The sequence below is a fragment of the Amia ocellicauda genome, chromosome 1 (genome assembly GCF_036373705.1).
Source record: "Amia ocellicauda isolate fAmiCal2 chromosome 1, fAmiCal2.hap1, whole genome shotgun sequence".
In the NCBI taxonomy this organism is placed as follows: Eukaryota; Metazoa; Chordata; class Actinopteri; order Amiiformes; family Amiidae; genus Amia; species Amia ocellicauda.
The window spans coordinates 56,878,138-56,898,607 of record NC_089850.1 but is presented as its reverse complement, the minus strand read 5'-3'; the positions used below and the strand labels follow the sequence as shown (position 1 = coordinate 56,898,607).

Below are 20,470 nucleotides of genomic sequence, written 5' to 3'. Positions count from 1 at the left end.
TCCTCACTGTTGTGTGTCGTCCCAGGCTCTGGCAGGCCCGCACTATTACAGCTGGGGAGACCACGGGGGCATCCTGATGGCCATCGCGCAGGGGGGGCCCACCACGCAGCTCAAGTGAGTCTCGGCTCCATTTGCCCTCTCGCGTTTTGAACGGTTCTGCCTTTGCCTGTTAGAAGACAACGTGACACTGCAGGAAATGTGACATAAAACATATAGGGATAATAGTTCATGATATAGATGGAGTGGAATGGAGAGCAGAGGTGCAGGGACAGTATAAGACAAACGTCATGATTGAGGCAGTGCAGACGCCCCCTGACTCTGTCCACTGGTGCGTGTGCGCGCGCACGTGTGCAGGTTCAGTACCAACGAGGGCGAGACGTGGAAGGAGTTTGAGTTCTCGGACCGCGATGTGTTCGTCTACGGCCTGCTGACCGAGCCGGGCGAGAAGAGCACCGTTTTTACCATCTTCGGCTCCTACGCCGACCAGTCGCACAGCTGGCTCATACTGCAGGTCAACGCCACGGACGTGCTGGGTGAGCACTGAGGGAGGGAGGGAGAGCGAGAGAGAGAGAGAGAGGTCATGAGTGGGCTGCAGAGGGGGACATTGAGGGAGAATGGTGCAGAGGTGGGGAGAGAGACACGGAGGGAAGGGATAGAGACGGAGGGAGGGAGACAGACGAAGGTCATGGGTGGGCTACAGTGGTGGACATTGAGGGAGAACGGGGCAGAGGGAGGGAGAGAGAGAGACACGGGAGAGGGAGAGAGATGGAGGGAGACAGACAGAGGTCATGGGTGGGCTGCAGAGGGGGACTTTGAGGGAGAACGGGGCAGAGGGAGGCAGAGAGGGAGAGAGAGAGAGACGGAGGGAGAGAGACAGGTCATGGGTGGGCTGCAGAGGGAGACATTGAGGGAGAATGGGGCAGAGGGAGGGGGAGAGAGAGACGGAGGGGGAGAGACAGAGGTCATGGGTGGGCTGCAGAGGGGGACATTGAGTGAGAACGGGGCAGAGAGAGATCTAGAGGGAGAGAGTGGTGGGATGTGGAGGGAGGGAGAGAGAGGTTGGGGGGTAGATGGAGAGAACGAGAGAGATAGAAGGCAAACGTGGGGAGAGGGAGAAAGAGCGAGAGTTCGAATAGGGGAGAAGGGAAAAGGTTCAGAAAGAGAAAATGCCAGTTTGCGTGTCTGAGTGTCCCTGTGTCCGGCGCTGTTTCAGGGGTCCCGTGCGCCGAGAGCGACTACAAGCCCTGGTCTCCGTCGGACGAGCGCGGGAACGAGTGTCTGCTGGGCCGCAAGGCGGTGTTCAAACGCCGCACGGCCCACGCCACCTGCTTCAACGGGGAGGACTTCGACCGGCCCGTCACCGTCAGCAACTGCTCCTGCACACGCCAGGACTATGAGTGGTGAGGGGACTGTCTGGGTGGGATGTCACTGTCTCTGTTTGAGAGAGGTGAACTAAAATCCAGATGTGTTGTAATCTAAAGCCCACTCCCTCCCTACTGCACCCATTTCTGCATCTGGTTAGAACATAAGAAAGTTTACAATCGAGACAAGGCCATTCGCCCCATCGTGCTCATTTGGTGTCCATTAATAACTTAGTGATCCAAGGATCCTATCCAGTCTGTTTTTGAATGTTCCCAAATTGTCTCTTCAGCCACATCACTGGGGAGTTTGTTCAGATTGTGACGCCTCTCTGTGTGAAGAAGTGTCTCCTGTTTTCTGTCTTGAATGCCTTGAAGCCCAATTTTCATTTGTGTCCCCGGGTGCGTGTGTCCCTGCTGATCTGGAAAAGCTCCTCTGGTTTGATGTGGTCGATGCCTTTCATGATTTTGAAGACTTGAATCAAGTCCCCACGTAGTCTCCTCTGTTCCAGGGTGAAAAGGTTCAGTTGCTCAGTCTCTCAGTAGGACTTTCCCTTCAGACCTGGAATAAGTCTGGTTGCTCTCCTCTGAACTGCCTCTAGAGCAGCGATATCTTTCTTGAAGTGTGGAGCCCAGAACTGTCCACAGTATCCAGATGAGCTCTAACTAGTGCATTGTACAGTCTGAACATCACTGCCCTTGTTCTCAATTCTACACTTTTGATAATATACCTTAGCATCCTGTTTGCCTTTTTTATTGCTTCCCCACATTGTTTGGATGGAGAAAGTGAGGAGTCCATGTAGACTCCTAGGTCTTTCTCATGCGTTACTTCATCTATTTCTATTCCTCCCATAGTGTAATTATAGTGGACATTTTTGTTACCTGGTTGTTGTCGCTGCACTTCACACGGCCCTCTCCCTTCTCCTCAGTGACTATGGCTTCAAGCTGAGTGAGGACCTGTCTCTGGAGGTGTGTGTGCCCGACCCTGAGTTCACTGGCAAGCTGTATGCGCCCCCTGTGCCCTGCCCCGTGGGCACCACCTACCGTCGCACCAAAGGGTAAGAGCCTGGACGCCTTTTCACTTTTCACAGACGACATCGACGATGCAGGATAACAGCTCGGTTGTTCAATGTTACAGTAAAGCCGCAGGTCTGACTGCAGATTCTTACAGTGAACTCGCAAAGTGTGACACCTCCGGCCACCACAGGAATAAAATGCTTCTGTGCTGCCTCTCCAAGCTGTAGTAACAGTGCCGCTGTGTGCCTCACTAAAGTACTGCAGCTGTTGGCCTGTATTGTGCGACAGCTTTTCTGATGATCACACCATTAAGAGCGAGGGAAGTTAAAAGTCAAATATTTCTCTGTTGCCTGGTCAGTGGCGTGTCTGTGTGTCTCGGTACAGCGAGGTCAGTGACGTGTCTTTGTGCCCTACAGGTACAGACGAGTGCCGGGGGACACCTGCAGCGGGGGGGATGTGGAGGCCAGGCTGGACGGGGAGATGCTGCCTTGTCCGGTGGGAGGTGAGGTGGATAAGCGCATCTAGAGAGCACAGCGCTTTCATGTCTATTCTTCGCAATCCTTTGATTCATCTGCCCTTCTGATGTCAACAGCAGGGGGGGCAGCCATATCCAGTCAGTGTGTTGTAGCTATCTGCTGTGTGTGTGCGTCTGTCTGCGTCTGTCTGTGTCTGTCTGTGAGTGTGTCCATCCTCACCGCCTGCCGTTTTCCTCACCCTGCCTCTTAGAAAGCAACGAGTTCCTGCTCTACGCCCTGCGCAGCTCCATCCATCGCTACGACCTGTCCACCGGCACCGACCAGACCCTGCCTCTGTTCGGGCTGCGGGAGGCCGTGGCCCTCGACTTCGACTACGAGCAGAACTGTCTGTACTGGGCCGACATCGCCCTCGACGTCATCCAGGTCAGTGTGCCCGACCCGTGACCTCCCTCGACAGGACTGCTGGACTGATACCCTGGACTGGACTGGACTGATATTGCAGTGTCCTCTTCCTTTCTGAACTCGTTATGACAAGTCTAGTAAAATGTGTGTCTGTTTATCTGTCCGTGTGTGTGTGTCGTGCCTCCACAGCGACTGTGTCTGAACGGCAGCTCGGGGCAGGAGGTCATCGTGAGGAAGGGGCTGCAGAATGTGGAGGCTTTGGCCTTTGACCCCGTCAGCCGACTGCTCTACTGGGTGGACGCCTGGGCACAAAAGATAGAGGTGAGGAGGGGCTGAGAGCGAGAGCGAGTGGGTTGATGGAGGGTGAGGGACACTGGCCGGTTGAGGGAGAAAAGGAAGACGCGAAGGGAGGCCGCAGCGACGGCACAGAGAAGAAACGTTTGCCTTCTTTACTCAATCCAAGAAAACGCTGCGGAAAACTAAGGGATTCATTTCGAGAGTTCTCCCTCCTCACTCCCTCATTCTCACCTCCCTCATTGTCTTCCCTCTCTCCCCTCTCCCTCGTCTCCGCTCTCCCTCCAGGTATCCAACCCTGACGGAGACTTGCGGCGCACTCTGCTCAACTCCTCGGTGCTGGAGCACCCCCGCGCTCTGGTGCTGGTCCCCGGAGACAGGTATTGTATCTCCTGGCACCAGCGAGGGGGATTTACCACTTCAAAGTCAGAGCCAGGTGTCTCTGGGACAGATGAGCTGCAGGATCTCAGCCCAACAGCTCTTTGATCTAATGGATATCGGCGCTCTCCTGCAGCTCCGGTTTCCTCCTGCCCTGTCTGGCGGGGGGATTGAACTGGGCACATTTCCCCCAGTGTCCTCCTTTACACACCTGTTCACTTACTAAAGGATTTGGGTCCCTTTTACATTGTTTGAATTTGCTTTTGTACCATAGTTTGACAGAGTTCAGCAGGTCTTCACTGCGTTCAATCACTTTGTTTCTCTCTTCCTTCTGTTCCACACATTGCGTCTGTGTGTGCGTACAGTCTGATGTTCTGGACGGACTGGGGCGACCGGGCAGCCGGGCTGTACCGCGGCTGGATGGACGGCTCCAACGCGTCCTGCATCGTGTCGGAGGGCGTGCGCTGGCCCAACGGCATTGCTGTGGACGACGCATGGATCTACTGGACCGAGGCGTTCGGGGACCGCATCGAGAGGGCGGACTTCACAGGGGGGCAGCGCACCGTGCTCCTGCAGGGGCTGCCACATCCCTATGCCATCGCGGTCTTCAAGGTACCACCGAGCCTCCAGACACGCACACGCATGCACACACGAACACACAAGAAAACACACACACGAACATGCATGCACACACAAGAACACAAAGACACGCACACGAACACACACAAACGCACAGACACACACACAAGAACACACATGCGCACACAAGAACACACATGCGCACACAAGAACACACAAGAACACGCAAACACACACACAAGAACACACGCACACACAAACACACAAGAAAACACACACAAACACACAAGAACACACGCACACAAGAACACGTACACAGGATTTGTGTGATTTGAATCGCAGTCTCTCGCCAAGTTAATGACACTGTGTGGGCTGGTGGGGTGACTCCTGTGTGTAACTGGTTTCAGAACGAGATCTACTGGGACGACTGGTCCCGGATGGGCATCTTCAAAGCCCCGAAGTCCGGCTCGGCAGACAGCGAGTTACTGGTGGGGCGCCTGACTGGTGTGATGGACCTCAAGATCTTCTACAGGGGCAAGAGCAGAGGTGAGTGACGCACTCGTACAGCAACACGGCACTGGAGGACACTGAGAGACACGTGATTTATTATTTGTGTGCGCGTGTGTCCCTATTCAGGCCAGAACGCCTGTGCCAACCATCCCTGCAGTCTGATGTGTCTCCCCAGACCAGGGCACCACCACACCTGTGTCTGCCCCGAGGGGGTGCCCACCACCACCCTGCCCTCGGGAGAGCTGGGCTGCCAGTGCCCCCCCGAGTACCAGCTGATTAACAGCACCTGCATCAAGAACGGTGAGCAGGGGGGGGGGGGATGAGAGACTGGCAGAGGGAGGAAGAGAGGAGAGAGGAAGGCAGCGAAGGACTGGATATACTGAACTGAGGGGGTTTGTAGGCTCTGCTGGACTGAGTTTGTTCTTGATTCTGTGCAGAACGAACCTGTCTGCCCAACCAGTACCGCTGCCACAACGGCCGCTGCATCAGCAGCATCTGGCAATGCGACAGCGACAACGACTGCGGGGACATGAGTGATGAGGAGGAGTGTCGTGAGTATCAGACCAGAGGCCCCCACCGGCGTGCGTTACAGAGGAAAACAATCCGAACTTGGCTCTTTATAGTCTCTTCTATCCACTTCATTAATATCTCCTGCTGTCTCGCTCTCTCTCCCTTCAGCCACCACGTCATGTGACCTGGACGTGCAGTTCCGCTGCGTGTCCTCGGGCTCCTGCATCCCGCTGGCCTTCAAGTGTGACCACGAGGATGACTGTGGGGACAACAGCGACGAGGAGAACTGCGGTGAGGCCCTGGTCACATGCTCCACCACAGACGCACGCTCCCAAACGCGCGCACACACACGCTCCAAAACACGCACACACACAGACACACACACTCCCAAACACGCACACATACACACAGACACACACACTCCCAAACACACACACTCCCAAACACGCACACACACACACAGACACACACGCTCCCAAACACACGCGCACACACACACGCTCCCAAATGCGCACACACACACACACACACACACACACACGCTCCAAAACACGCACACACAGACGCACACGCTCCCAAACACACGCGCACACACACATGCACACACACACACGCTCCAAAACACGCACACACGCACACACACACGCTCCCAAATGCACACACACACGCTCCAAAACACGCACACATACACACACACACACGCTCCCAAACACGCGCACACACGCACACACAGACACGCACGCTCCCAAACACGCGCACACAGACACACATGCTCCCAAACACGCACACACACGCACACACAGACACGCACGCTCCCAAACACGCACACACAGACACACATGCTCCCAAACACGCGCACACAGACACGCATGCTCCCAAACACGCACACACACGCACACACAGACATGCACGCTCTCAAACACGCAGACACAGACACACACGCTCCCAAACACACGCGCACACACGCTCCCAAATGCACACACACACACACACGCTCCAAAACACGCACACACAGACGCACATGCTCCCAAACACACGCGCACACACACGCACACACACACACGCTCCAAAACACGCACGCACACACACACACACACACGCTCCCAAACACGCGCACACACACACACATGCTCCCAAACATGCACACACACACGTTCCAAAACACGCACACACAGATACACACACTCCCAAACACGCACACACACACACACGCTCCCAAACACGCGCACACAGACACACATGCTCCCAAACATGCACACACACGCACACACAGACACGCACGCTCCCAAACACGCACACACAGACACGCGCACACAGACACACACGCTCCCAAACACGCGCACACACACTCCCCCACAGACACTCTCCCAAACACACACACACCCCTCTCTCTCTCTCACTCTCTCTCGCACACACTCATTTACAAACTTACTCACACAAATTATCATTCATTCACTTAATTCTCACACACTCATTCACACCTCTATTAAATGGTAAATTAAATAGTAGATAGTAAAGTGTGTGTTAAACATTTTGTGTGCAATTTAGTGCTGGATTGCTATTACGGGTGTGTTTTATGGGGGATTGAGGTCAGGACTTTCAGCCAAGCTGTGACACATGTTCAGCTCCATCCACTGTAACCATCATGTCTGTTTGATGTCGTTTCCCCCCCAGAGAGCCACCAGTGCCGCGAGGACGAGTTCACGTGTGCACGGGGCGTGTGCATCCGCGCTGCCTGGCGCTGCGACGGCGACAACGACTGCCGCGACTGGTCCGACGAGGCCAACTGCACTGGTGAGCGAGTGGGCAGCGCCGGGGAGGGCGGGCCCCGGTGCCATGTTTGGGGTTTTGTGTGTTTTAAAGTAAATTAAAGAAATGTACGTTTGTGAAGGAAGAGTTAACGATCTCCCTCTCCCTCCCCCTACCTCCATGTCTCTCTCTCCCTCCCCTTTTCCCTCATTTCCTTTCTTCCCTCTCCCTCTCCGTCTCTCCCTCCCCTTTTCCCTCCATCTCCCTCCTTCCCTCTCTCTCTGTCCGTCTCTGTCCCTCTGTCTCCCTCTCCCTCTCTCTCTCTCCCTCCCCTATTCCCTCCATCTTCCTCCTACCCTTTCCCTCTGTCTCTCTGTCCGTCTCCTTCCCTCTCTGTCTCTCTCCCTCTCCCTCCCCTTTTCCCTCCATCTCCCTCCTTCCCTCTTCCTCTCTGTCTCCCTCTGCCCCTGTCCGTCTCAGTGGGTCACCATACCTGCGAGGCGGGCAGTTTCCAGTGCCACACGGGTCACTGTATCCCTCAGCGCTGGGTGTGCGATGGTGACGATGACTGCCAGGACGGCTCTGACGAGGAGCCCCAGCACTGCGGTGAGCGAGTGGCAGAGGGACACGTGACACAGTACCGACACACAGCGCCACACTGGCATCAGTGCTACAGCTCTGACAACATCCTGACACCGTTCACAGGAGGCTCCACTGCAGCCCTGCGACACCACACTGCTACTACACGGGCCATTTCGAACCCAGTCATGACGTTGTCTCGTCCCCTCTCTCTCTCTCTCTCCCCCTCTCTCCCTCCCTGACCTTTGACCCCTGCAGGTGGCTCTCACTGCAATGGCTTCCTGTGCCCGAACAACAACACCTGCCTGCCGGCCAACAGACACTGCAACGGCGTGGAGGACTGCCCGGGGGGGGCGGATGAGAAGCACTGCGGTCAGTGTGTGTGTGTGTGTGTGCCAATATGAGGCTATTATTTAGTTATTATTTAGAGAGAGAGAGGGGTGGGGGTGGGTGGAGAGAGTGACAGACACGATGAAACTGAGGCAGTGAGGTTGATCAAACGTGTCTGTCTGTGCGTGTCCCTGCAGACCCCCTGTGCACGCGCTACATGGACTTCGTGTGCCAGAGCCGGCGGCAGTGCCTGTTCCAGTCCATGGTGTGCGATGGCATCCGGCATTGCGAGGACGGCTCTGACGAGGACCCCACTTACGCCGGCTGCTGTGAGTCCCTCAGCTTCTCTCTCTCTCTCTCTTACACCCACATGATGCACCTTGACCGTGTTACAAAACGGCGTCGAAAAGTTCCCCGAAATCAACATCTGTCTGTCCCTCTGCCAGCTGCCCGTCCAGAATTTGAGAAGACCTGTGACTCGTACAGCTTCCAGTGCGTCAACGGCATGTGCGTGAGCCTGGAGTGGAAGTGCGACGGCATGGACGACTGCGGGGATTACTCCGACGAGGCCAACTGCGGTGAGAGAGAGCGGCTGCTCCACAACTCCACAGCTCCACCATATGTTTACCATAGTAAGGTTGAGGTTGAATCTCCGTTCCTCTGTTCCAGGCTCTCCCACCGAGGTGCCGGGCTGCTCACGGTATTTCCAGTTCGAGTGCCGCAACAAGCGCTGCGTACCGACCTGGTGGAAGTGCGATGGTGAGAACGACTGCGGCGACTGGTCCGACGAGGCTGACTGCGGCGGTACGACAAGTGCACAAACACACACACAAAGTCACCCCGACGTCATCCTGTATGTATGTATGTACTGATTAATATTTGTGCTCGTGTCGACAGAGCCCGGAGTCCATCCCCACTCCACCACCCCCAGCAGCCCCCTGACCTGCCCCCCCAACCGCTTCCGCTGCGGCTCGGGCGCCTGCATCATCAACAGCTGGGTGTGCGACGGATACGCCGACTGTCCGGACGGCAGCGACGAGGAGGGCTGCCCCAGCGGTGAGTCACAGCTCACGCTTGTGGGGGGGTTGACTTCGGGGCCAGCCTTGTCCCCGCAGAGCCACCGTCCGGCAGGTTTTAGAGGTCACTGGAAATCGTCACTGGCAGAATATCTGGTCCAGGTTCGATCTGGGCATAGAAACCGTCTCAAAAGGACAGTTATTCACCTTTATTGAACGCTCACCTTTAAGCACCTTATCTTTGTTTTCCACCGATCACCCGTCAGCTGATCTTATCTCTGGACTTGTATGTCTTATCCTGTGAGACATCGTTACTTCATGTTCATTCACTGGTTGTTGCAGCTTGAAATCTCTCGCCAGATCTTTCTCGCCTCTCAGACAAGGCTGTTCTCTAGCAGATCAAGATAATAAGTTATTTTCTTCACAAACTTCAGCCAGAGAACAGAATACATTGCATATTTTGTAGTGTATAGGGAAAAAAAAAACTTAAACGTACCACACTGCTCTGCAATTGGCATCTTATTACCTTCTCCCTGTGTCTCCCTGTGTCTTCCAGGTGGGAACAGCACCACGGCCCCCGCGCCGGCCTCCACCGCGGCCCCCGGCAGCTGTGGCAAGGTGGATTTCCGCTGCCAGCACCCCCCCTCCTGCATCCCCTACTGGCAGCGCTGCGACGGGCGCAAGAACTGCCAGGACGGCTCCGACGAGAGCGACTGCCGTGAGTTCCTCTCCCTGATACCCGGACATCTGCGTGTCTTGATAGTGCCGGGGGCTCACGGGTGTTTAAATACACGCCGTTCGACTTCCTGTACACAGTGTTGTGGCGTATGAAGTCTCACTGCTCTTTTTCCCCCTCCAGCGACTCACGGGCCCCTTTCCTGTGTGAACGGGACGTCGTGTAAAGACAGTGATGCCTGCTTGGCCCCGGGGGAGGTCTGCGATGGCTTTATCGACTGCTCGGACATGAGCGATGAGCACAACTGTTCTGGTATGCCCCCCCCATCCCCACGCCGTATACATTATCAATACCTCACCACTGCTGATTTATGAAATCCCAATGGTATACGATTACAAAACATACAGAAAAACAACCATTTAGTTTCCTTTCATTAACCTTAATTAGCAAACTTTTGAAGTGACTCTTTGTTTCTTTGTTATAAGGGGGAACAAATAGACAATTGTTGACGTTGTATGGATTTGGTCATTGGCACTCAGTAATGTCTTTGGTTGGTTTCTTTGCATCCAGTGGACTCCCTGGTCTATAAAGTCCAGAACCTGCAGTGGACCGCGGACTTCTCCGGCGCCGTGACTCTGACCTGGTCCCGGCCCAAGAACCTGCCCCAGTCCTCCTGTAACTATGTGCTCTATTACCGGTATGTCCATTGCTGTGAGTGTGTTGACTGTCTTCTTGGTGCTTGACTTCCCTTTTTGTGTCCTTGTGTTGACTGTCCTTGTGGTGTCTGTGTAGTGACTCTCTGGTTCTGTGTTTTTCTCAATTTGCTTACCATCTTCTCTCTCTCTCGGTGTACAGACAGGTGGGGTCCACCTGGACCTCAGTGGAGTCTCACAGCAACAAGTCCAGCTACAGCCTGACCCTGCTGCGGCCCGACACCACCTACCAGGTCAAAGTCCAGGTGCAGTGCCTCAGCAAGCTGCACAAAACCAACGAGGTCATCACCCTGCGCACCCCCGAGGGCTGTGAGTATCGAGGGGAGGCCGCAGTGAATGTTGTTACAGCGAGGCTGTGGAGACTTTGCGAAGACAGTCTGTTAGGGAATCAAGGCGGAGGAGACAGTGTTTCGTGGTCGTTTGTTCTGGGGGCTGGATGCTGAGGGGTTTGTGTGTCTTTGCAGTGCCCGACGCCCCCCGCAACCTGCAGCTGTCCAGCGCCGACAGAGAGGATGGCACGGTGGTCTGCTCCTGGCTGCCCCCCGCCAACTCCAATGGGCTGATCCGGGAGTACATTGTAAGTGGATGGCGCTGGACTGGCGCAACCCCAGTGTACTTTCAGAGGCACTTTCTCTCTCCCTCTCTCTCTGTCCGGCACCCTCCCTCGTTTCTCTTTCAACCGTTTTGTCGAGTCCTGATCTCCGTAGGCATCTCCTCTATCTGCACTGTCCCTTCCCTCGGAAATCATGTCTTTCTCACCCATCTCCCTCCCTCTCAGGTGGAGTACAGCGAGAACGGCAGTGCCGAGTGGTCCTCCCAGCGCAGCCCCAGCTCCACTAACGAGATGAGAAACCTGCGGCCAGACGCCCTCTACAACGTCAGGGTCAGTGCGTCACCGTCGGTCCGGTTCAGGGGAACAGTGTGCCAGTACACTGTAGTACAGCACAGAGTGTCAGGGTGTCTGTGACCACATTGTGAGTGTAGAACAATTATTATTAGTCTCTTGGCCGACGCCCCGTGTTGCGGCGTCTTTGAGTAGTCCTCCATCGCCGCAACTTGGGAGACTCATTCCAATAAAGCATTCATTCATGAAGCAAGTAGAGAGGCGTCCATTTATTTATTCAGGAAGGTTTTATTCATAGAAACCAATCCAAGAACTAAAATCCTGTTACTCTTGTCCCTTGTGATGAAAGACGGAAGATCCTAAATGTCTTTTGCTGCTTCCTGCAGTAGAAACCGCTTGCTTATGGGAAACTCTGTTCTGCTTGGTTCCTGTCTCGGGTCAGACGTGACCAGTCAAGTGCTTTCTGACCGGGCAATGTTTTGGTCACCCGTCCAAGTTGCTGTGAATTATGGGGTCCTGTATCATCGGCTACGTTCACATCATTCACATCCACCGATTCTAGAACATACAATCCAGGGCAAACGATACAGTACATCACGGACAGTAGTGTTAGTGCGTCAGGAAAGTACAGCACTGTCAGTCTAATGCTGCCAGTGTAAGGATAGTATAACGCTGTCGGTGTGTCAGTACAGTACAGGAGTGCCAGTGAATCCGTGTCTCGCTGTGCCGTTGCTACAGGTGGCTGCGGTGACCAGCCGTGGCGTAGGGAAGTGGAGTGACGTCAAGTCCATCACCCCCAAGAAAGGCAAAGGTGAGAGGTCAACGTTTGTGAACCCCAGTCCTGTTTGTAAAAAGCATGTTGTTGTTTTTTAAGGCCTCGGCCTCCATCTGCTGGTGTTGTACTGGCATAACGTGCCAGTGTGTGAGGTAGCGCCCGTTTCGCTGATCCATCTGCTCAGGAAAAGAACGACAACAAGAAAACTCGCAGTGCTTCTGAAAATAATTACAATAATAATTAAAAATAAATAAAAACACTAAATTGTAAGACCAGGGTTGTGTCAGGGCTATGCTAACCGTTAGATGTAATGCAGGATTGGCCCTGGTGTGTCCAGGTGTGTAACTCCTCCAGCGGTAGTAGTCCCTCCTACCCAAGACGACCCCGTGTGACCCCTCTTTCTCTCTCTCTCTGTGTGTCCTCCAGCTCTGCCTGCCCCCACGGTGCGAACAGACAGCGTCACCGAGAGCTCCGTCCGACTGAGTCTCAGCCTCGACTCCCACTACCAGGTCTGTGTCGCCGTTCACCTTTTGCCTGGTTAGAGGACCAAATAATTTGCTGTTTTAGTACTAAAGTCAAGCTGGAATTATGCATCCACTGGGGTAGTATCGTATTCTACCGCGGCGTCTTGCGGTGTTTGTGACCGTCGCTTTGCGTGCCGGCAGGTGAAGCAGTATGTGATCGACCTGTCCTGGGTCTTTGATGCTCACGTGAAGGAGAACCGCACCCTGACTGTGGACAGCAAGAAGACCACACTGAAAGGTAAGGACCGTCCTTCCCATCACTCTCTTCAGTGGGCCGTCACCTTTATCCAGGACCACTTCCAAGAGAAACAATATGCTTGTGGATCAGGCCTGCTCTGACACTACTGCCCACAGTATTGTTTTAATCGTTGGGCTGTATTGTATACTCGGTTTAGTTTGCTTTAGGTAGGGCTTACGCTGTGTATTTTATAATCATAATACAAATAATGCGTGTGTCCATGCCACAGTGGGCAACCTGACGGCGGGCACGGTGTACGAGGTGGCCGTGTGGGCCCAGACCGAGGTGGGTGACTCGCCGACTGCGCTGTCCCGCCTGACCACCCACGGAGAAGCGCCCCAGCCGCCCCTGCTGAAAGCCCGCGCTCTCAACCAGAGCAGCGTGGACTGCAGCTGGACAGCGCCCCCCGTTCAGGTCAGGACCGGACCGGACAGGACATGGGAGAGGGGGGTGTATTCATACTGACTGACTGGACACTGCTGAGAGATAGTCGGAGACCGATAGAGACACGAGAGAGGACAGTAGAGACACGAGAGAGGATAGTAGAGACACGAGAGAGGACAGTAGAGACACGAGTGAGGACGAGAGAGAGCAAGAAACTGAGACACGAGTGAGGACGAGAGAGAGCAAGAAACTGAGACACGAGTGAGGACGAGAGAGAGCAAGAAACTGAGACACGAGTGAGGACGAGAGAGAGCAAGAAACTGAGACACGAGTGAGGACGAGAGAGAGCAAGAAACTGAGACACGGGGGAGAGAGAGAGAGAGAGAGAGAGAGAGAAACAGACACGAGAGAGGACAGTAGAGACACGAGAGAGAGAAACAGACGAGGGAGAGAAAAACAGACGAGAGAGAGGACAGTAGAGACGATGAGGGAGAGAGAAACAGACTGAGGAAGAGAAGACAGTAGAGACACGAGAGAGACAGAGAGACGAGAGAGTCACACTAACACTGACTGCATGGACACTGCGCTGAGAGAGAGGGTGGTGGTGGGTTAGTGATACTGTCTGCCTGGCCATTGTTTTCAGAGAGAGGGAGCAGAGGACGCACTGACACTGTGTCTGTGTCTGTGTGTGTGTGTGTGTGTGTGTGTGCAGGAGTACGGCGTGTTCTTCGCCACCTCGTTCCTGGAGCTGTACAGGAACCCGCGCAAGGTCAGCACCTCGGGGACCAGCCTGACCATCACGGTGGACAGCGATGAGCAGTATCTCTTCCTGGTGAGCCCACTGCTTCACACCTTCACACCTGCAAACACTGGAACCTGTCAGCTCTGTTCTCCTCTCAAATAGTTTTCTTGCCTTAGCAATCGTGTTTTGTTGTTGTTCTCATTCTCTCATGTTGTTCCCCCCCGCTCTCTCTCTCTCGCCCAGGTGCGTGCGACCTCCCCCTACCTGGGACCCCCCTCGGAGTACGCGGTGGTCAAGATGATCCCCAACAACAGGCTGCCCCCGCGCAACCTGCACAAGGTGCGGGTGGACAAGACCCAGGCCACGCTGAAGTGGCAGCCCCCCTACGACTACCCCAACACGCCGCTGGTAAGCCACTGTCTGACCTGGACCCTCGGCCCACGCTTCGGTGTCTTAGTTTTTCTGCTAAGCGAGGGAGTATACCAGTCTTTGAATACGTTTAGAACGGAAGACGTGAGTAAATAAGTAAAGGAGACACATTGATTACTAAGTTCCATCCGTTTTGCCAACGCGTTGACGTCTGGGACACGGACAGGGCAGCAGGGAACAATAGCAGTGCTGCACTCAATAATGGAGCCGATACAGACACACACATTGACCTCGGATCGCCCTGGCTCTCTCCTCAGACCTACGCCATCCACCTGAGGGACGCGCTGAGGAAGTCGGAGAAGAGCTACAAGCTGACGACGCGCAACAACACGGTGGAGTACACGCTGAAGGCTCTGGAGCCCGGCGGCCGGTACAGCGTCTCGGTGCGCCTCGTCAACATGAGCAAGGAGGCCAGCTACACCCTCAACACAGGTGGGGGATGTCCCCGGCGCCGTTGATGCTTAACTGCTGTGTTACGACGCTCTGCCACTCACCCCCGTGTCCTGGCCTCCTTTCTGCAGTTCCCCTGCCCGCCCCCGACGCCCTGAAGATCCTGTCGGAGAACGATCACGTCTTCCTCTTCTGGAAGAGCCTGGCGGTGAAGGAGAGGAGCTTCAATGAAAGCAGGGTGAGGCCCGTCGCGCCATGGACAGCCATGTTAGATACTGTTGTAAACATTTGTTCAAAGCCACTTCCACTACTTCTACATAAAAATGCAAAGTGGTAAGGTTAGTTGTGATTTGCTGGCAGGCCAAAGCATGGTCTAGGCCCTTGTCACCATCCAGGGGTGGTGTAAGTCAGTGTTTCTCAGCCCTGGTCCCGGAGGAACCCCTTCCCTGCTGGTTTTTGTTGCAGCTGAGCTCTCAATTACTTAATTGAACCCTTAATTGAACTAATAATTTCCTAAATCAGAGCAGTAGGGGGTTTAAGTTCAGTATAAACTTGTATGATTAACATTAATATCTTAAGGAACCAACTTTTTATCAGTGACACAATTTAAAAAGTCAAATGTAAGCACTCAATTAAGGGTTCAATTTAGTAGCCTAATTGAAAGCTTGATTGGAAGAAGAAACAGCAGGATATTGGGACCATGGCCAAATGGTTCAAGAAGGACAGGTTGGTTCCCTAATGCTCCCTCTCTGCGTCTCTGTCTCTCTGTCTCTCTGTCTCTCTTGTTGGTGTTGGCGGTGGGATTTGCGCAGGGCTATGAGGTGCACATGTACGACAGTGAGACCAACACCACCACCTGCCTGGGCAACACCACCGAGACCTTCTTCCGCATCAGCAGCCTGCTGGCCGGGCACAACTACACCTTCTCGGTGCAGGCGCGGTGCTTGGTGAGTGGACAGCTGTGCGGGGAGCCGGCGCTGCTGCTCTACGATGACCTGGCCGTGGGTGAGTGCCGTCCGCCGTCCACCCCCGGGGTTGTTCATATTGTCCGTGTCGTTTTCGTCGTTGTGGTGTGACCGCGGCTGTCCTCCCCGCAGATAACCCCAGCCCCTCGACGGCGCGGACGGGCCGCACGGGGGACGTGGCGGCCGTGGTGGTGCCCGTGCTGTTCCTGCTACTGTTGGGTCTGGCCGGGGGCTTCGCCGGGCTGTACCTGCGCCACCGCCGCCTGCAGGCCAGCTTCACCGCTTTCGCCAACAGCCACTACAGCTCCCGTCTGGGTGCCGCCATCTTCTCCTCGGGTGACGAGCTAGGTAAGACGATTGCCCCGAGTCCCTCACTCACAGATCTGTACATAAGAAAGTGTCCAAACAAGAGGAGGCCTTTCGCCCCATCGTCCTCGTTTGGTGTCCATTAATAACTAAGTGATCCAAGGATCCTATCCAGTCTGTTTTTGAATGTTCCCAAATTGTCTCTTCAGCCACATCACTGGGGAGTTTGTTCAGATTGTGATGCCTCTCTGTGTGAAGAAGTGTCTCCTGTTTTCTGTCTTGAATGCCTTGAAGCCCAATTTCCATTTGTGTCCCCGGGTGCGTGTGTCCCTGCTGATCTGGAAAAGCTCCTCTGGTTTGATGTGGTCGATGCCTTTCATGATTTTGAGGACTTGAATCAAGTCCCCACGCAGTCTCCTCTGTTCCAGGGTGAAAACTGTAGGAGCCCCACAGTGCTTCCCATTCCCATCTAGAGATACGGCAACTTGTAACTCTCTCTCTCTCTCTCTCTCTCAGGCGATGATGACGAAGACGCCCCGATGATCAGCGGCTTTTCCGACGACGTCCCCATGGTGATAGCGTAGACGAGTCCTGCGCCCGCCTCTACCTCTCTCTATCTATCTCTCTCTCTCTCTCTCTCTCTCTCTCTCCCCTTCCGTCTCTCTCTGTCTCTGCTTGTCCTCCTCCCTTCCTCGTGTTTGTGACCGTGTGCCGAGGGGGAACAGCCGGAATGTGGGAGGGGGTGGGAGGGGGCGGGAGGGGGGTGCGTCGGCCAAACCCTGGGGGCCCTGAGGCCTGTCACTGGCTCGGTCGGCACAGTCACCTTTCGGGGAAAAAATTGCTAATCTCTCAAGATTCAACGGAAGAAAGTACAAAAGATATTTTTTGAGATATACAATGCACTTTTTAGGATGCGCAATAACTTATTTTTTTATATATATTGGTGGAAATAAAGGACATTATGAGTTTGTAAAGAAAAACTGAAGGAAATGAGCTCCTCAGATGATCGGGCTTCCCCCTCTGAGTCTCCGTCTTGCTGCCTGACTGCGGGTCTAAGGCAACACCTATCAACCAGTACGGCCTATCCAAAAATGTTTATCTATACATATATATGTATGTATATATAAATGTACACGCATACACACATGTATATACATATGTATGAATGGTAATGGACCAATCTCCGTAATACTTGCTAAGAGAAAATGGGTACATGGACTCTCGGTGTACAGTGAAGTGGCCCCGGAAAGACAGGAAGCCTCTCGTACCTCACTTCCTGTCTCATCTTGAGGAGTGGCTGGGAATCTGACTGGGGAGGGACACCCCACTCCCGGCTGCCCGTGCCACGGCAGGATCTCCGGTACGCCCCGCACCGTCCGGGGGATGGATTAAGTCACAGACTGAGTCGGGAGGGGTGACGTCAGACTCCCGCGGACGGGAGGACCACCAACGATTCGGGGGCGGATTGGGGAGTAAAACGTGAGGCACGGGCCGTGACTTCCTGCTGCTGGCAAGCCGAATCGTACCCCGCTTATGCGTCTCCTCTCCGTCTTCCCTGCCCATGCGGCTGGGATTCCCGGTGCCCTCCGACTGCTCCGATATTGGAAAAAACGCAGCGCGTACCGAGAACCGTCCAGCCTCCTTGGCAAAGGACGCGGCTCCCGTGACAGGCCGTCTGCGTGATACGACTGGGATGAAGGAAAGGTGGGGTCCACTATGTAGCCAATAGCGTTTTAATGTGAGACAGGACGTGCCAAGCTTGTTTTAAAAACAGGAAAAATAAGAAAAAAATGAAAAGCGACTTTTATTTTTAGAGTTTTGTTTGTCGTTTTTAATCCCTGGCTCCTCTGCCCCCCTCTCCCGATGTCGAGACGTCAAGTGTATTTCGTTGTTGTCCGAGAGTCATTCTTAACTGGAAGCGGGGGGATTGGGATTGTGTTTTATCTTAATTTTTTTAATTCGATTTTCTTTGTTTTGATTTTGTATTTTTTTTTCGAGATTAGTTTCCTGAATGTATTTTTTCTCAATCTGTGTGAGTAGACGGCTCTGAAGAGACAGGCGGCCGATCCCGTCACGCCAGCCCGGAGACGCGCGGCCTGCTTTAGTTTGCTCCGGCTCACCTTGCCGTGCAGAGACGTTTCTGTTCTAGTAGACTGTGGTTCTGTGGGACCCGGCACTTCTGCAGAACCTCCACGTCGCTGGGGGTCCACTGACCCGACTGATTGACTGAAACAATCACATCTAGCACGTGGGGGATGACAACCTTGAATCCGTCGCGTCGGCGCTGGCGTGACACGGCTGCCGTCTCGCTTCTCGCTGTCTGGATCACTGCAGGGCTGCTTACACTTGATATTGTTGTTGTAACATTGTTTTTGTTGCTTTTATTTTTTGTATTTTGATTTTGATTTGGCCTTAAAAAAAAAAAAAAAAAAACTGAAAAGAACTACAAATGAAAAACTATGAGAATGATGGTGTCTTCGGTGTGCTTTGAGATGTGTTTTTTCTTCTATTTGCCACTTTTGCCTTACTAGAACACACTGCGTTTGTATTTATGAATCAGACACACACACACGCACACACACACTCAGACACACGCAGATACTAATGATTATAACTTAATAGGACCGCCCTGGGTAGCAACTGATTTGAGGCTCGTGCATCCGGTGACGGCAGACCAGCTCGTGTGTGCGCCGGGAGGCCCATTTTCTAGTTGCGTGGCATTTTCAATTCAAAGCCAACAACATCTACAGCCTCACGTACCGTCAGCGTAACACTTGGGGGGTTTAGTTTGGTTATGGAGGGGTTCTCCCGCCCGGTCTGCCGTCTCGTCTGTCTCGGGCCTGGCCTCAGTCTGCTCCGGGGGGGCCGCGCATGCTTGCTGTCTGGGGCCGGCCGGCGGTCTGGGTTCGGTTTCTTTTGTGTCGCTGTAAATAGCCACGGCGCAACACCCCCTCTTCTCAGGGTCGAAGGTTGTGCTCGCCCGTCTGGTCACTTCAGAATGTGTGTTCAGTTTTTGTTGTGTTTCAATAAAAGGGTCAGATGTTGATTTATAAAGCGGACTGGACAGCTTCTCTTCTGTGGGGTTGGGTTGGTTGTTTTGGGGGGTGTGTGTACGATTGTGCCAACGCCGTTGCTGCTGCTCGTTTTGGATACTGTGGCTGATGGGCGCAGTGCAGCTGACCTCTGTGCTGAACTACGGGTCAGGTTTGTTAAACGTGGAAGTGTAATGTGCATGTGTTTGGAGGATGTTGACATTTCCACAGAGCATGGTTTATACCCACAAGTTTCCCTGTTTCTGTTTCAGTTTGGTCATGATAGACAAAATACACGTGTATGATTCTATATTACATTCATGAATTATAGAGGCATGCTACGTGACTATTTCATATCAATAAAGTGGTCCATTCAGAGCAGTCCCTGCATGTTCTGATCACCAATGCAGGACTGATCCACCGCAATGTTATTATGGAAGTTATGGCTACATTATCAACCGTGCACTGAATCGAGCATGCTCTATTCTGCACACGGCCGTTACAGATGCAGCACATCACCTCATATTCCATCTGCAATCGTTGGTTTTAAAGGAGTAATTTGATAAAAACATGAATTCCCAAACAACCCTTGTTAAAAGTATAGAAAACAACACAGACTTACACTGGTTAGATGTACTGTTTAACCAGTTAGTTGCTTTATCTTATTCCTTCCCATTGCACAATGGACTAAAACCCAGAAGGCAGTAAACCCGTGCCTGTCTGCTGCTGGACGTGTCCCTGCCTTTTATTTCTTGGATTCTCGATTTGAACTTGTTTTATAGGCTACTGGATTTATTTTAGCAATTGTATTTGAATTGTAGGTTTTATTGGGAGGTCCGAAATATTACCTAGTTCTAGTGCTCTCTGGCATCCCTGCCTGTAGTTGTTGGGCACTATACTGCACACCAACATCTGTATTCAGTACTGGTAATGCAATTGGAAAATTGATGTAAACTAAAAGTATAGTGTAGCTGAGGGGCCTGTTAAAAAAAGGCTAAGTGGGGTTATTTCACTTTTATTTTAACATCCATGGTTCCTTTGTGATTTTGAAGACTTGGATCAAGTCCCCACGTAGTCTCCTCTGTTCCAGGGTGAAAAGGTTCAGTTCCTCAGTCTCTCAGTAGGACTTTCCCTTCAGACCTGGAATAAGTCTGGTTGCTCTCCTCTGAACTGCCTCTAGAGCAGCGATATCTTTCTTGAAGTGTGGAGCCCAGAACTGTCCACAGTATCCAGATGAGCTCTAACTAGTGCATT

The 20,470-nt window shown here is 53.4% G+C and overlaps 1 protein-coding gene across 1 annotated transcript in view; it reads left to right on the top strand.

Moving 5' to 3' along the window:
• The window catches only part of sorl1 (sortilin-related receptor, L(DLR class) A repeats containing), a 63,349-nt gene extending 46,409 nt beyond the window's left edge, over positions 1-16,940 (top strand). Inside the window, exons 12-48 of the mRNA XM_066710295.1 lie at positions 26-114; positions 355-533; positions 1,214-1,400; positions 2,288-2,416; positions 2,792-2,877; positions 3,102-3,274; positions 3,443-3,574; positions 3,836-3,927; positions 4,291-4,537; positions 4,912-5,050; positions 5,141-5,314; positions 5,452-5,565; positions 5,693-5,815; positions 7,199-7,318; positions 7,754-7,879; positions 8,111-8,224; positions 8,380-8,511; positions 8,629-8,760; positions 8,852-8,986; positions 9,080-9,238; positions 9,755-9,916; positions 10,058-10,186; positions 10,445-10,571; positions 10,730-10,896; positions 11,052-11,164; positions 11,366-11,470; positions 12,170-12,242; positions 12,633-12,715; positions 12,872-12,968; positions 13,198-13,382; positions 14,065-14,184; positions 14,338-14,502; positions 14,781-14,955; positions 15,045-15,151; positions 15,726-15,918; positions 16,011-16,226; positions 16,701-16,940. Coding sequence (XP_066566392.1) covers positions 26-114; positions 355-533; positions 1,214-1,400; positions 2,288-2,416; positions 2,792-2,877; positions 3,102-3,274; positions 3,443-3,574; positions 3,836-3,927; positions 4,291-4,537; positions 4,912-5,050; positions 5,141-5,314; positions 5,452-5,565; positions 5,693-5,815; positions 7,199-7,318; positions 7,754-7,879; positions 8,111-8,224; positions 8,380-8,511; positions 8,629-8,760; positions 8,852-8,986; positions 9,080-9,238; positions 9,755-9,916; positions 10,058-10,186; positions 10,445-10,571; positions 10,730-10,896; positions 11,052-11,164; positions 11,366-11,470; positions 12,170-12,242; positions 12,633-12,715; positions 12,872-12,968; positions 13,198-13,382; positions 14,065-14,184; positions 14,338-14,502; positions 14,781-14,955; positions 15,045-15,151; positions 15,726-15,918; positions 16,011-16,226; positions 16,701-16,768 — 5,067 coding nt within the window. The 3' untranslated portion in view covers positions 16,769-16,940. The remainder of the gene's footprint in view (positions 1-25; positions 115-354; positions 534-1,213; positions 1,401-2,287; positions 2,417-2,791; positions 2,878-3,101; positions 3,275-3,442; positions 3,575-3,835; positions 3,928-4,290; positions 4,538-4,911; positions 5,051-5,140; positions 5,315-5,451; positions 5,566-5,692; positions 5,816-7,198; positions 7,319-7,753; positions 7,880-8,110; positions 8,225-8,379; positions 8,512-8,628; positions 8,761-8,851; positions 8,987-9,079; positions 9,239-9,754; positions 9,917-10,057; positions 10,187-10,444; positions 10,572-10,729; positions 10,897-11,051; positions 11,165-11,365; positions 11,471-12,169; positions 12,243-12,632; positions 12,716-12,871; positions 12,969-13,197; positions 13,383-14,064; positions 14,185-14,337; positions 14,503-14,780; positions 14,956-15,044; positions 15,152-15,725; positions 15,919-16,010; positions 16,227-16,700) is intronic.
• The last annotated feature ends 3,530 nt before the right edge of the window (positions 16,941-20,470 follow it).